The sequence below is a fragment of the Oreochromis niloticus genome, linkage group LG14 (assembly GCF_001858045.2).
Source record: "Oreochromis niloticus isolate F11D_XX linkage group LG14, O_niloticus_UMD_NMBU, whole genome shotgun sequence".
Taxonomy (NCBI): domain Eukaryota; kingdom Metazoa; phylum Chordata; class Actinopteri; order Cichliformes; family Cichlidae; genus Oreochromis; species Oreochromis niloticus.
The window spans coordinates 5,680,995-5,694,642 of NC_031979.2; the positions used below are offsets into that span (position 1 = coordinate 5,680,995).

The 13,648-nt window shown below is 40.8% G+C and overlaps 1 protein-coding gene and 1 long non-coding RNA gene across 3 annotated transcripts; one reads left to right on the forward strand and one right to left on the reverse strand.

Annotated features, from left to right (window-relative positions):
• Positions 1 to 1,719, reverse strand: LOC112842192 (uncharacterized). The gene is made up of 2 exons (XR_003213909.1): positions 1,441 to 1,719; positions 1 to 684 (listed from the first exon to the last, which is right to left on the reverse strand). It is a non-coding gene; the product is annotated as an uncharacterized LOC112842192 (long non-coding RNA).
• A 117-nt stretch (positions 1,720 to 1,836) lies between these two features.
• On the forward strand, positions 1,837 to 12,960 carry crk (v-crk avian sarcoma virus CT10 oncogene homolog). 2 transcript variants are annotated; one of them, XM_013264771.3, is made up of 3 exons: positions 1,837 to 2,359; positions 3,051 to 3,640; positions 4,017 to 5,095. In XM_013264771.3, exons 1-3 carry the CDS (start codon positions 2,140 to 2,142, stop codon positions 4,020 to 4,022), a joined length of 816 nt encoding a protein of 271 aa, XP_013120225.1. In that variant the 5' UTR covers positions 1,837 to 2,139; the 3' UTR covers positions 4,023 to 5,095. The 2 variants fall into 2 exon arrangements, with proteins under 2 accessions (XP_013120225.1, XP_003456352.1); XM_003456304.5 differs by lacking the exon at positions 4,017 to 5,095 and adding an exon at positions 10,083 to 12,960 and having other exon boundaries at positions 1,838 to 2,359.
• Positions 12,961 to 13,648: the final 688 nt, after the last annotated feature.

Sequence of the window (13,648 nt, forward strand, 5' to 3'; positions counted from 1 at the left end):
TGCTGTATTATTTATTTATGTCTGCACATTTCAATCAGTCATTGTACTCATTTCCCATTTTCTTCACAAAAAACAAAGAAACGGGAAGAGGTGGCTCAAGAGCTTTTACACAGTAATGTACTGTAGCTTTAAATTATAACATTATATAAAAGTTGAAGAGACATTTGCCTTGCCAATCAATTCTTTTTAAAAACAATGCCTATTTTGTATTTCACATCTTTTTGGCTGATAGTGGATATAATTTCCCATGTGTCCAAGCGTCAGACACTAAGTGACACCACCGACCAGAGGTCCTGTGTCCATGTCCTAAGAGGCCAGAATTATACTGGTGGCATAAGTGGGATCTGTTGTCCATCTGCAGCCTGTTAGACTCAAACATCCAACCCAAAAGGCTGTTTGAACTGTTTTGTGGACAGCTGAGAACAAGTGGAACTTTTTTTTGCATCACCACTAAACATGAGGACATCTACCTCACATTTGAAACTGCCTGCTGTTCCAGCTCCTCTACGACCCCAACATCCACCTGTAGGCATCAGGGGATGTTTCCTATCACTCCCCAATTTTACATTATCGTAGGGGTGATGCGCTTGGAGTCCAGATCCCAAATCCTCACTGTATTCTGCTAGGGTAATAAGTCAGTCATTTCAAAATGTGAGTCTTGTAATTCCCAGTAGAATTGAGGCTCTGTGGACATGGAGATAATTATACATTTAGAGAGATTAAATGGTAAATGGTATAGTGGCAAACAAACAGTAGAACAGAGTAATTTTTTTCCAGTCTCCTCTTCCTGTTAAAAGGCAGTTTTTCCTTCCCACTGTCACCAACTGCTTACTCATAAGGGATCATCTGATTATTGGGTTTTTTCTCTGTATTACTGTAGGGTTTGTTTTTTGTTTGTTTGTTTTTTACCTTGCAGTATGAAGCATCTTCAATTGAATTTAATTTATATAGCACCAAATCACAAAAACAGTTGCCTCAAGGTGTTTTTTTATTATAAGGTATAAAACATATATTCTGTACATTCCTTTGTTTCTTGAGGAGAAACACGGGAATATACATGGAATACACAGACAAAGGCTGTAATCAGCTTTTATTTTATCATTCTGCGTGATGCAATACTCCAGATTTGCTTTACCTGGCCTCAGTATTTACAGCGATCAAGTGTTTAGTGTTGGTGGTACACATAGGACCTGGCCTGCTTTCTTCTGTGGTTACATTTGGTTGCAGAATGAAGCTCTCTTATCCACAGAAAACTTAGCAGGTAGAATTTACTTTAACTAGTCTCACAGGAGTACCGAAACTTGACATTTAGGTGTGACAACCAGTATATTGACAGGATTTTGAAGAGTCTTTGAGTGACACCTAGCGGCCAATATTACAAAATGCAGCTAATCTAATTTATTTCACTTGGTTAAGATGAAAAGATATCAAGTTACTTACATTACTGTCTGAGAAAGAACTTAAGCGTTGGTTAGCATACCGCTCTGCGCTCGGTGCAGCAGTGGGGATAAGCTTTGGCTTTCACAACCCACCACCAGCCTGAGCAGGAAAAGCGCTTTCGTGACCATCGCCACAATACAACTTTAAAAATGTTTAATTTCTGTAAGAAAACACGCACGAATAAACGACATGGCATCTTATGATAAGCTCCTCTAAATGCCGTAACTATTTTCGAACTTGTTCTAATAATTTGTGCTTGTTTTTCAAAAGACGTCGCTCGAAGCGGATGATGGACGAGACGACTAGCTTGACGCTGTCACGCTGGCGCGTGCGCCGTAAGTATGATACATCATATCCGGTGAGAGGGGTCTTTTTTTTGTTTTCGCGTATCCGCCATTTCAGTTTTTGAAGTTAGTTGTCATCGGCGGCTGGATTGTAGCTGGATTTGTGGCGTTAAAACGCATAATAGGACGGACAGAGCTGACTTCTGAGCACGAACCGAGCCAGAGTCACTTTTTATCAGGTGCTTGAGCTTCAGTGTCGGAGAATTGATGCCCAAACGGCCAGCTGCGGATGTCCCCTGTTTACTAAACGTGCTCTAGGCGCTAAAGTTTTTGTATGAGTTGAACGCTCTGCCTGTGGATAACGGGAGGGAGAGCAGGGAAGGCCCGGTGAAGCCTCGGCTTTGGAGTGGTTATCATGGCAGGAAATTTTGACGCGGAGGACCGTGGTAGTTGGTACTGGGGTCGGTTGAGCAGACAGGAGGCAGTGTCTCTGTTGCAGGGGCAGAGGCATGGCGTGTTTCTGGTTCGGGACTCCATCACCAGCCCCGGCGACTACGTGCTTTCGGTGTCAGAAAACTCCAAAGTCTCGCATTACATAATTAACAGCATCAGCAACAACCGACAGTCTGGTCCAGGTAAGCTAGCAGAGCTGGGGGACGGGGTGGGGGGGGAGGCTTGATATTAGGAGATGCTGATGTGACCATTCTTGCATGACTTGCACCAAAGAAGATGCGCAATAGTACATTTTCCTGGCAGGCCAGACACACTGAAACATGTTTCAGTTTGACGTTAGCTCAGACGGCCAATTCTCTGTGCGCTATGCAACACACTGCTTTTAAGAAATCACAAATTGATGGTTTGTGTGTCTATAGGTCTATAGGTTCCGGAGTGGGCGGTATGCGTTCTTAAATAGCGTCAGGGCCCGTGTGACATTATATAAGCCAAATTGTCAAATTGGAAGCAAATCACCTTAAAAAAAAAAAAGAAGTCTCTCTCATAGACTGATTTTGGTAGGATTTGATCTGAAAAAAGCGTCTGCTTGGTTGTCTTCTCCCACAATATTTGTTGTATTCCCTCATGCATTTTCCAGAACACTTACTGGAAGAAACATGACATGCATGAGGAAAATGTAAAATAAGGAAACTGAAAGACTTCCTGGTCATGTTGGAAATCATCATCATCATACTTGTGTACATAAATAGGCTGCCTTCAGATTTCCCAGATGTGAACACTAATAGATAAGGAAGGGAGTGTTTCGGATGAGTAATGATTTCATTTTTCTGCTTCTAACTTGACCTTTTACCTGCCCTCCCTCTTTTTCTCCAGGTTTGGCCCATCCAAGGTTCCGTATCGGCGACCAGGAGTTTGACGCATTACCTGCTTTGCTAGAGTTCTATAAAATCCACTACTTGGATACCACCACCTTAATAGAACCCATCAACAAATCTAAACACCCCACTTTAATGATTGCTGGCCCCGGTGGAGGCCCCCCACCACGCCTGGAGGATGAGTATGTTCGGGCACTTTTTGATTTCCCCGGCAACGACGATGAGGATCTCCCGTTCAGGAAAGGTGATATCCTCCGAGTTCTAGAGAAACCAGAGGAGCAGTGGTGGAACGCCCAGAACTCGGAAGGCCGCACAGGGATGATCCCAGTGCCGTACGTGGAGAAGTACCGACCAGCATCCCCCAGTTCAGTGGCGGGGTCTAGCATGTCCGGTGCTGTGCCTGGTGGGATGGGGATGCTGGGGAACTCTGACGGCTCTGCAGGACCGTCTGGCGCTCCACTGCTGGGAGACCCCAGCCAGTACGCCCAGCCCACACCCCTCCCAAACCTCCAGAACGGACCTGTCTATGCCAGGGCAATACAGAAGAGGGTGCCTAATGCCTATGACAAGACAGCCCTGGCTCTAGAGGTAAATATGGCTGTATGGGTAGTGTAATTTTTTTTCTCCTTATAACATGCACTGGAAGCTAGGAGATAGTTAGGAAGACGGATGTAGATCCAGCCTTTTTAGCTTATCGAGACTGAACTCACATTCTTTGGCTCCCTTTCCCCATTGTGCTTTTGGCCAGTTCTTCCTCATTATTTGTTGAGCTGGGTGAAGAGTAATCAAGGTCAGAAAGTGATTAAGCAGCTCTCTTTTAGGTTCTGTAGTTAATCTGCTCTTTTAAGTTCTCCTCTGCTGAAATCAGTCCAGCACCATTACAGATTGACCTGCAAGTCTCTACACAGTGGTTATTAATACCCTGGCTTCTAGTCAGTTGACAAGTGTTTGCGTTTTCCCCCAGATTTGAACCTAAATAGGAGACTCCAAGTATGACTGCCATTAAGTGCTGCTTGCTGCTCACGGCGGCTGGGCTGTTAAACTGTCCGGAAGTGAGAGCGGGGCTCCCACGGAGCAGGTCATTTGGGGAAGGAAATAGTTTGTGTTTGGGAACAGGACCATTTCCTCTGGTCTCTGTGAAGCCAGGAGTCCAGCTGAGCCACAAATGGGACTAGGAGGTTAAACTGAGCGTGCTCTCTCTGCTCCTCTGCTGTTGGATGGCTAAAGACACCTCTACCCACATTTTGCTTTTCATTCTGATGAACAAGCTATTTCTCTGGCTTGTTCAGCAGCCAGAAAAATAGCTTCAATTTACTTGAAATTTGTTTTCGCATATGACAGAGACATCCTTTGTATGAACTGGATTCTGCCACTCCCACCTGTGGAGGACCTTTCTGGGTTAGGCCCATGTGAGACAATGCGTTTTCGCCACTCTGTTTGGCCATCAGTTACTCATCATGGCAGCACTGGACAGTTAATTATTAGCTTACATTTCCTTGTTGGTAAAGATCACTGTTTATCTTGAGCAGTTAATTTGCGATATTTAAATCCTGCTTCATGTGACTCTGGTTATTCACTTGTTTTCTCAATTCAGAGGCACAAAACCTGTCAGCTTCACAGAGACGTCATTGTTGCTGGAGTTTATTATAGAAATGTACTTAAGCTTGAGTCATCATAAAGGTCGAAGTCCATATAGTTGGAGATAAAGGTAGTAGGTATGTTACCGTGAACATGTGTAATTCCAGTAGCTGTGGACTCAGTTCAGCGCTGCAGCTGCTAATTATTCATATCATTCTTTAAATTAGCATGTCTTAATACTAATATTTAATATTTTACTACATTGTAATCAGTTCCTAAAGAATTTTCACCTCTCTTAAACACTAACCCTCATTTGCATAAACTTTCATATCAGTTGGACTGTGAAATGTCACAGAGATAGTGAAAGCATTCATTTTATTATTAAACACATCAAAGACAGCAGACAACACATCAAAGACAGCAGGTAAAATAAATATTGAACATGTCACCAATTTTCTATGTAAATGTATTTCTTAAGGTGCTACTGACATGAAATTCTCACCAGATGTTGGTAACAACCCATCCAATTCACACATGCAAAGAAAACAAACCGTAGATGTCCATAAATTATGTTATGTTCAATAATGAGAAATGGAAACAGGGAAAAAGTATTGAACACGTGAAGAAAGGGAAGTGCAGAAAGGCACGGAAAGTCATGACAGCTGCTGAAATCTATCGGTAATTAGAAAGCAATCCTCCCACTTTGTGGAAATTAATATCAGCTAGTTCAGTCCCAACTGATGCATTACAAAATGGTGTCACACAAGCAACATCTCATGATGGGTAAAACCAGTGAGCTCCCTCGAGACCTTCACAACATTATTCTTGCAAAATATACTGATGGCATTGGTTCCAGAAGGATTTTTAAACTACTGAAGGTTCCAGTGAACAGTGTTATGGCCATAATCCATAAGTGGAAAAAAACATCCACGACCAGGTGCTCCCCACATGATTTCAGACAGAGGAGTGAAAATGATCCAAAGAGTTGTCTAAGATTCTAGGAGCACTTGTGGAGAGCTACAGAAAGATCTGGAATCAACATGTACGATTGTTTCAAATACACTCAACTACCCTGGCCTATATGGATGCTCAACACACAAGACTCCATTGCTGAAGAAAAAGCAAGTTGAAGCAGATTTAAAGTTTGCTGAATAACATTTAGACAAGTCTGAAGTACTGGGAGAATATAGTCTGGTCAAATGAAACCAAAATTCAACTCTTTGGATGCCATAATACATGCCGTTTTTGGAGGTCATAAAGCAACTGCACTCCACCCAAAAAACACCAGACCCAGTTTGGAGATGGGAACATCATGGTGTGGAGCCATTTTTCTGCATACGGCATTGGCACATTTCATATAACAGGAGGAAGGATGAACAGAAAAATATAGCAGGACATTCTTGATTTAAAAATCTGCTGCCATCTAACCAGGATAATGAAGATGAAACAAGGGTGGATGTTTAAGTAAGAGAATGAAACACACGGCCAATGAAACTCTGTTGGTTTCAGAAAATAAAGCTGCTAGAATGGCCCAGCCAATCACTTGAACTCAACCCAACTAAAAATCTATGGAAAGGAATGGTTCACAGAAGAGGCTCACAGAACCTTCAGGATTTGAAGACAGAATCACACCTGAGAAATGCATCTGACTAGTTTCTCCATACAGGAAACTTCTAGAAGCTTTCATCACCAGCAAAGACTTTTGTATGAAGTTTGAAATAAAATCTAGTAAGCGTGGTTTACACTTATGTTTATGGATGTCCTCAGCTAAACCTCAGTTCACCAATACAGAGCCATTGATGACACCAGTCTCAAGCCACTTTCAGCACAAAGCTTGATGTTGTCTCTGCTGTATAAAGGTCAAAGCAGACCCCTTATGCTCATTTCGAGCTCTGTATTCTCCCCTTTATTAATTTGCTATATTTCGCAAACAGGTTTGAATAGCAGGTGGCTGGGGCTTCTGTGCTCGAGGCAAGAGTCATGGTTATATTGGGTATGTCCTCTCTTACTAAAGTTAAACATGGCTGAGAGGTTTTGGGTCACAGCGATTACTTGTACATAAGCTGAACTCCTTATTTGAAACTTTGGCCATGGTAACAGTATATGTAGATGAGAGAAAACAAAAAGAATAATAAGGGGACTTGGTAATAAACTATTGCGAATCCATTGCTCAGCAGACTTTTTGGATAAACATTTACCTTTGTTAAAACCCTGGAACCGTTTCATAATGCAGCAGTGTTGTGAGCGAGTGACCCGCCAAGTAGTTTTAAATAATGACATCCACAAGCAACACTAAGTCATGCAAGCAGAGTCCCTTTGACTTTATGCTGTCTTTCTACATGACAAAGACAAAAGTATTTAAAGTTTTTTCAGGCACATGTTGGAAATAATCTCTAGCTTCCAGTTCTCAAAAGAGAACATATGTTGCTATTCTCTTATTAAGGTGGACATGAACTATAAAATATATAATGGGACAAATATAAAGTGGTTTGATGGAGAAGACCTGAAAAACATAAGAACCCAAGCTGTTCCTGATTTACAGTCCATGCATCATACTTGTGACTCGTTACAAATTATAGTGTATTGATTGTATTCATAAGATACAAAACATCCAATGTCACCATGCAACCTCTGCTGCTGCAGTCTGTAGGATTATATAATTTCTTAATACAAAGTTTCTTTGTTATTTTTGAAACGTCTTGTAAGTTGCAGATGTGACAAACTTGTTTTTAGCTCAGTTCCAGAGATCCAGACTAACATCCGACTGGCTGCACTGGTGCTATCAATTCAGTTTGTTCAGATCAGAACGTGGATTATTTTATTTAGGTGTAATTTAGACAATAATGTCAATATCTTGCCTTACATTTAAAATATTTAAAAAAATTTAATAACGTAGTGCTGTTTTTAATCTGTTATATTTTTTTTAAATTATGAAGATTTAAAATATCTTTACCAGAAATACCTTTTACCTCCTCCTTTTGGCACTACTCTGTTTTAGGATCATTCAGGTATCTTACTGTTGTTGGATACCTTGAACGTTTTGTGTTTGAACTTTTTGTGTTTGACTTAGTAACAAGGTTACAGTTGTGTGCAGGGAGGCAGACTGACTATAATACTAAAACCTCATAGCATTCCCCTCCTACTACAACCGCAAGTACTCTATTGGCCATTGTGGTTGAAAGTAGTAACTATTCTTCAGAAGCTCAGCTAGTCTGTCGTTGCCTGCACCTGCTTTTACATCACCAGTACATCATCATCATCATTAACATAAAAAACAGAACAAGAAACTCTTGTAGTTGTAGTCCTTACTGCAGGGACTACACTGAATGTACACAGAACTCAAGTTAAAGCCTTAATATGTTTAAATGGATGAAATTAGCATTTAAATGTGTTCAGTAAAGTCCTTTTTATGTAAACACCAGTATTTTCAACTAATGAATGTTTTCATAACCAACCTTTGTCTTAGGTAAATGATTACCTAAGGCAATCTACCTACCTATTACATACTGGAAATAGTGATAATAAATGACATCATTAATCATTACTTTTGTAATGCTTTTATAGAGCGTGATAATCCACTTAAAAGTCAGCGTGAAGAGGATCATTCTGCAAACGATGATGATCATAAACCCACTAACCCACTGCACCCATAGTGCCACAGCCTCTACCATTAAGGGAAATAAAACACGGCATAAGTAACTGAACTGTAAAGATAAAACAGCTCAGTATGAAATAACATGCAGAATATTTTAGCTAACATTAACTGCCATCCTAGAACTTGTCGTACACGCCCACACTGGATACTACAGGATTAGTGAACAAGTGCAAATATGGCGCACAACATACAATAGACATTAGGTCAGTAAAGTTACATTATTAAGTAAAAAGTAATCAGTTTAATTAACTGAAAAGGGAGAAAATCTAAATCTAAAAAAATCTAACAAATCTAAATCTGTAAACCCACTACTAAAAGTTGTGGGTTTACAGTGTGCTACACGGTAACCAAACAGCTTAATGATCATCCAAGTAAAATTTTGATTAATTTATTTATTTGCAATACATGCACTAGATATAGCTAAAAGAAACTTTCCATCTGTAGTTCCTGTGTGCAGACTCTTCATGATGCACCAGTATTGCTAAAGGATAGCATTCGCTTGTGGTAACACAAAGCTAGCACATGGATTCACACAGTGAAACGCCCTGAATGGTTTGACAGCTAGAGCACAATGCTAAAAGCAAAGATAACAAGCATTTCATCACTGCAAGACATTTCTAACCACAAGTATCACTCTCACACAACTTGGTGGCAACAAGAATGAGAATCTTTTAACCACATTTGTAAGGCATACTTAAAATGCTAAAAAGTACTGCACCCACTGATGCTTTGTGGTAGATAATTCCACAACCCAGATGCCTTAACTTAAAAAAATAAAATAAAATTAAAAAAAATCAGTATTACTCAAATGTTGTAGACCAAATTTTAACACGAATACATATTGTTGCAAACCAGTTCAAGTAGTTGTGGCGCAGTAGTTGCTTACTGTAGGCATAAGCACAATTTTAAATGTCAAGAAACTGTAGTAATTATCTGTTTTGCAGTAGTGATGATAGCTATTATATCCACTATTGTCAGTGTTTGCTCATGAAGAGTTGTGTGTAGTCTATTGATGCACTATTTGTCTGAGACCTGGTAATGATACAGTATGAAAACTGTCTCCAGGAGTTCCTCTTCCTTGATTACTCATATTCTCCAACAGGCTCTGCATACTGCTGGTGGGACAAAACCAGCAACCTAAGGGGGTTTTTTTTTTTTTTTTTTTTTAAACCCTCTTCTCACATTTTGTGGAACAAATAATGATCAAAAACAATGCCAGGTGTTCAATCGCCTTACTTCTGATAGAAAAAAATAATAACTTGTCACACTTAATTGTAGAGATTTTCAGCTACCTGGATAAATATAACTGGCTAAACTGCATTACCTATTTGAAGCAGCAGTATTGGGTGCGCAGAGCACAATACCTCTCAGAGGCTTCACATCCGGGATATAAAAACCTGTCCTGCAAATTCTGACACAGCTGCACCTGTCTGGTAAATGTTATCAGATAGATCTTATGCCGTTAAGTCATCGCCTTCACAGACTTGAACTTTGGAACTGTCTGCTGCTCTTTGTTTGCTCAGGTTCAGTGACACAGGACACTCCCCTCCCTGTGCAGGTCACCTGTAATCATGCATTACTTCACCCAGCAGCAAGCCCTCACCTACAGATCACTCGCGTCTCTTGCTTGCTTCAAATGTTTTTTCAAGCATCTGAGTCAGTCTGGTTGTTCATCATTACAGTTACTGCTAAGAAACTCTAATGATGAATGCAACTGCAGGTGACATGGTTGTTTTTGAGAGGACAGTTGGATTAAGCTTGTGTCTCATAGTTTCTCTCTCCTCTCTCCCTGTGCAGGTGGGCGACATGGTGAAGGTGACCAAAATCAACGTGAACGGCCAATGGGAGGGGGAATGCAAAGGCAAGCGCGGCCACTTTCCCTTCACGCATGTCAAACTGCTGGACCAGCACAATGCCGAGGATGAGCTCAGCTGAGAGCGGACCGCCGGGCCTCTACCTGGACACTAGTGGTAGACCCTTCCTCGCCCCTCCTTCCCTCCCTCCCTTTGCCTCATTCTACGTCCTCTCCCCACTTCACCTCACAGCTCCAGCTTTTATCTGCACCAAGTACAGTTTCAGAGAATCACTGAGAACAAAACTGGCCCTCACTAGACTTGTAATGCACATACCCTCCATTTCTAGCCTCTCACGTAGTCACAGTTACCCTGCGCATCCCCCACCTACCCTCACTTACTGACAGACTGAATTCGGTCATCTACAGTGGAACAGATACAAAGTGACTCGGCTGTTCTGTGGATCAGGCGACACCCTTTAGAACCTTCCCTCCATTGTAGACACATTATCAACACTCACTCCTCGGGAGACTCCTTGGCGCAGAGTTCAACCACTTCCTCTTCCTGTGTCGGAGCCTGTAGATAACTGCTGTTGTTTCTTCATCTGTCATCATGGAACACTGTGGGGTCACTTGTGCTGCATTGATGTCGGATGGGAATCCCGGCAGCAATCCCGGTTTTGTATGTGCTTAGTCTTAGAGGACAGTAGGCAACCCTCTCATTTCCACACGGTGAATATGAAGGTGGAGATAGTTAGCTTTCAGCCGGTTGCCATTAGCATGAAGGAGAAGGGAAACAGCTACACACTGAACAGGTTTCTTTGAAGTTTAGAATTAAACAAAGAGCCTGATCAGAGCAGCACAGTCAAACATGGCTCCATTTTTTTTTCTTTTCTTCTACATTTTCCTTCATATTGGACATGAATACAGCACTATTCTGTGTTACCCACAACTCCAGTGTGATCAAAAACAGCAGCAACATTTTAGAAAAGAGATTTAACTGATCTCCGTGGGAAATGATTGAGCTCGGTTTTGAGGCTTGCTGTTCTCGAGGAAAAGACCCAGTCCAACACTCACTTTACCCTCCTGCCTGGTGTCAAACAGAGAACTGAATGAAGACCAGCAGCTCGGAGCAACTTCATGTAGCTATAGCCATAGTTCTAGCCCCAGCAGCCAAGCAGAGAAGCTGCGAGACTGTCGAGGAGGTGGAGGCGATAAAGGCAACACTACATTCTCTCACTTCAATTACCTATCCAGCAATCACCTATGACCAAGTACCACCAAGTAGTCTTTTTTTGTAAGAAAAAATAAGAACATACTGTTATGAAATGACGTACTATGTGATTATCATTACATGATAAATATTGATTTATTTTTTTTGTTTGTTTGTTTGTTTGTTTTTGTTATTTTGTAGTTTTCTTCATAGCTGGTTTAGTACCAAGGGGCGAAACACTTTTTACTGCTGCATGTTGGGAGGGAGCGAAGGGTGCAAAATGAACGAACTGACTTTTGGGGGAGGGACGTCTGCCCCCCACCCAAGCCCCTCACAGGGCCATGGTGTTCTCATTCTGCGTGTGATGTACATGATTGAACAGAGTGAATGTAGACTGTCCACTATACTAGTTAGTACTGTCTTTACATGTTAGTGCTCTCCATTCAGCTCACAGGATTCACTGTAACAGAACTGACTCCGTGTTCAGATCTTGTCAAGTGTGTCCAAGAAAAGAGAAAGTGGTGGAAATATTTGATCCCTGGCCGTTTTTTGTTTTTAACCTTTTAACTATGTTGTTGCCATCTTCCACTAGTGTGCTCTTTTAATCCTCAGGCTTATGGGCCTTTGTTTCATTTGTGTTTCCTCAGTTAATCCTTTTGTCAGTCTTTAATTTAAAGCCCTTTAAGTTACAATGCACAAGCCAAATCTGCTTTACTGCTTTGTTCCTCTCTCTATTTTCTTTATTTCCCACATTCTAAGTAGTGGTCTAGATTGCCTTTTCCCCCCTCTCTTTGTGAAATTGAATTGGTTTTACTTGTTGACACCTGACAATCATCCCCATCATTTATCAAAATGCAGACTGGCTTGGATTGAAGCCGGCTGGGCGTGCGGCTTAAACCTTTACCAGAGTTAACCTGCTCAACTTTGAATTTGATCTGTGAGAACTTGATTTCTCTTCCATGTGAAGGGTTCTTCTCAGATGCCATGGTACAGTGTTTCTGGCCAGCTCCTTGAGCAGCCTTTAGGTGGCACTGTGACAGCACTCAGAAGGGGGCTCCATGCTGAAAGTGAAATCCTCCAGTGTTTGAGATTAAAGGAGATGAAACTAGATTTTATCTGATGGATTCTGCATTGATATTTGTGCTCTTTAGATTGACATTACTCGTTGCTTCTCTGTCCTCATAGTTCTTCCCAATATCTTCAGTCTCGCTTTCAGATTTCATTTTTGTGTTGGCCATATCCAGCTTCAATACTGTAATATTTCCTATTTAAAGATATTACTAAAAGATAATCTGGTCGATGAAATTGCATTCATCTTTGCTGCCAGCTTTCTGATAAGGTTAATTTTTATCTGTAATTTTGATCAAATCTGACTTCTATGTCACTCATACTGCCTATGGCAGGTGCTTAGCTACATAAATCATTACCTTTATAAATTGTGTTGCCAATGAAACCACCAAGAAGTATTTTTTTAGTAGCCCTGCATGAAGTCATTCATTTCCTTTCATGCAAAGGAAGGGGTGGCAAAACAGCAGTGGTAATTGTGTTAATATCAAAATGTGCCATTTTATTATAACACTATATTCTTTCAGGACAAATTACCTTTTTATTTTCTGTAGCATGTAATGTGTTAATATACTAGTAAATAAAGTCAAACCCATGACAAATGACTCGTTTCGTGTGTTGGATTTGTATATGATGGTAAACTACCTACACCTTGAGTCAACCATCACTTCCAAAAAAAAAACGTGGAAGGAGACTAACCTGTATTTTAATGCTGGCTTTTCTAGCTATACCTTCACCTTTTTATTTACACTAGTGTGAATGGCAAACACTTAAAGCTAGAACACAGACTTTTAATCAATACGTACATTTCAGTTCGCACAAAAAAAACTATGACAAATTTTAGTATCGATCCAATACCAAGTAAATACATGGCGAGTATTACCAATACCTCTAGAAGACTTAGAAAACGCAAACAGAATATTGATCTTGTCACGCTAGTATTGATCAGATAGGAATACTAGTGTTGGTATCGATACTGTTGATATATTGGGATTGGTCTGCTCTAATGAGCACGGCTATTATTATCCCTTCTCAAACCTTGCTTGAAATGTTAAAGTGAGTTAATATCTGTGAAAATGTTGAGGTAAAAAAAAGGAGAAACATATTGTCTCACCGCCACATGTGTTACGTTGAGAATTTTCTGTGGCACACTTTGAGCTCCACAGTCAAATGATGCTGTCCTGTATTTTGGAGTACAAGCTACGTTTTGTATTATTTATGTAGTTAAAAAAATACAGAATTGCACCGCTATAAATATCATAGACCAGGAACAAAGTGGTGGTGTTAACACAC

What these genes read in the sequence shown, in the direction of transcription:
- crk (XM_003456304.5), top strand. Translation starts at nt 2,140, where the DNA reads ATGGCAGGAAATTTTGACGCGGAGGACCGTGGTAGTTGGTACTGGGGT. An exon ending in CAACCGACAGTCTGGTCCAG is followed by an intron (nt 2,360 to 3,050) that starts GTAAGCTAGCAG and finishes CTTTTTCTCCAG; the next exon opens with GTTTGGCCCATCCAAGGTTC. An exon ending in AGACAGCCCTGGCTCTAGAG is followed by an intron (nt 3,641 to 10,082) that starts GTAAATATGGCT and finishes CTCCCTGTGCAG; the next exon opens with GTGGGCGACATGGTGAAGGT.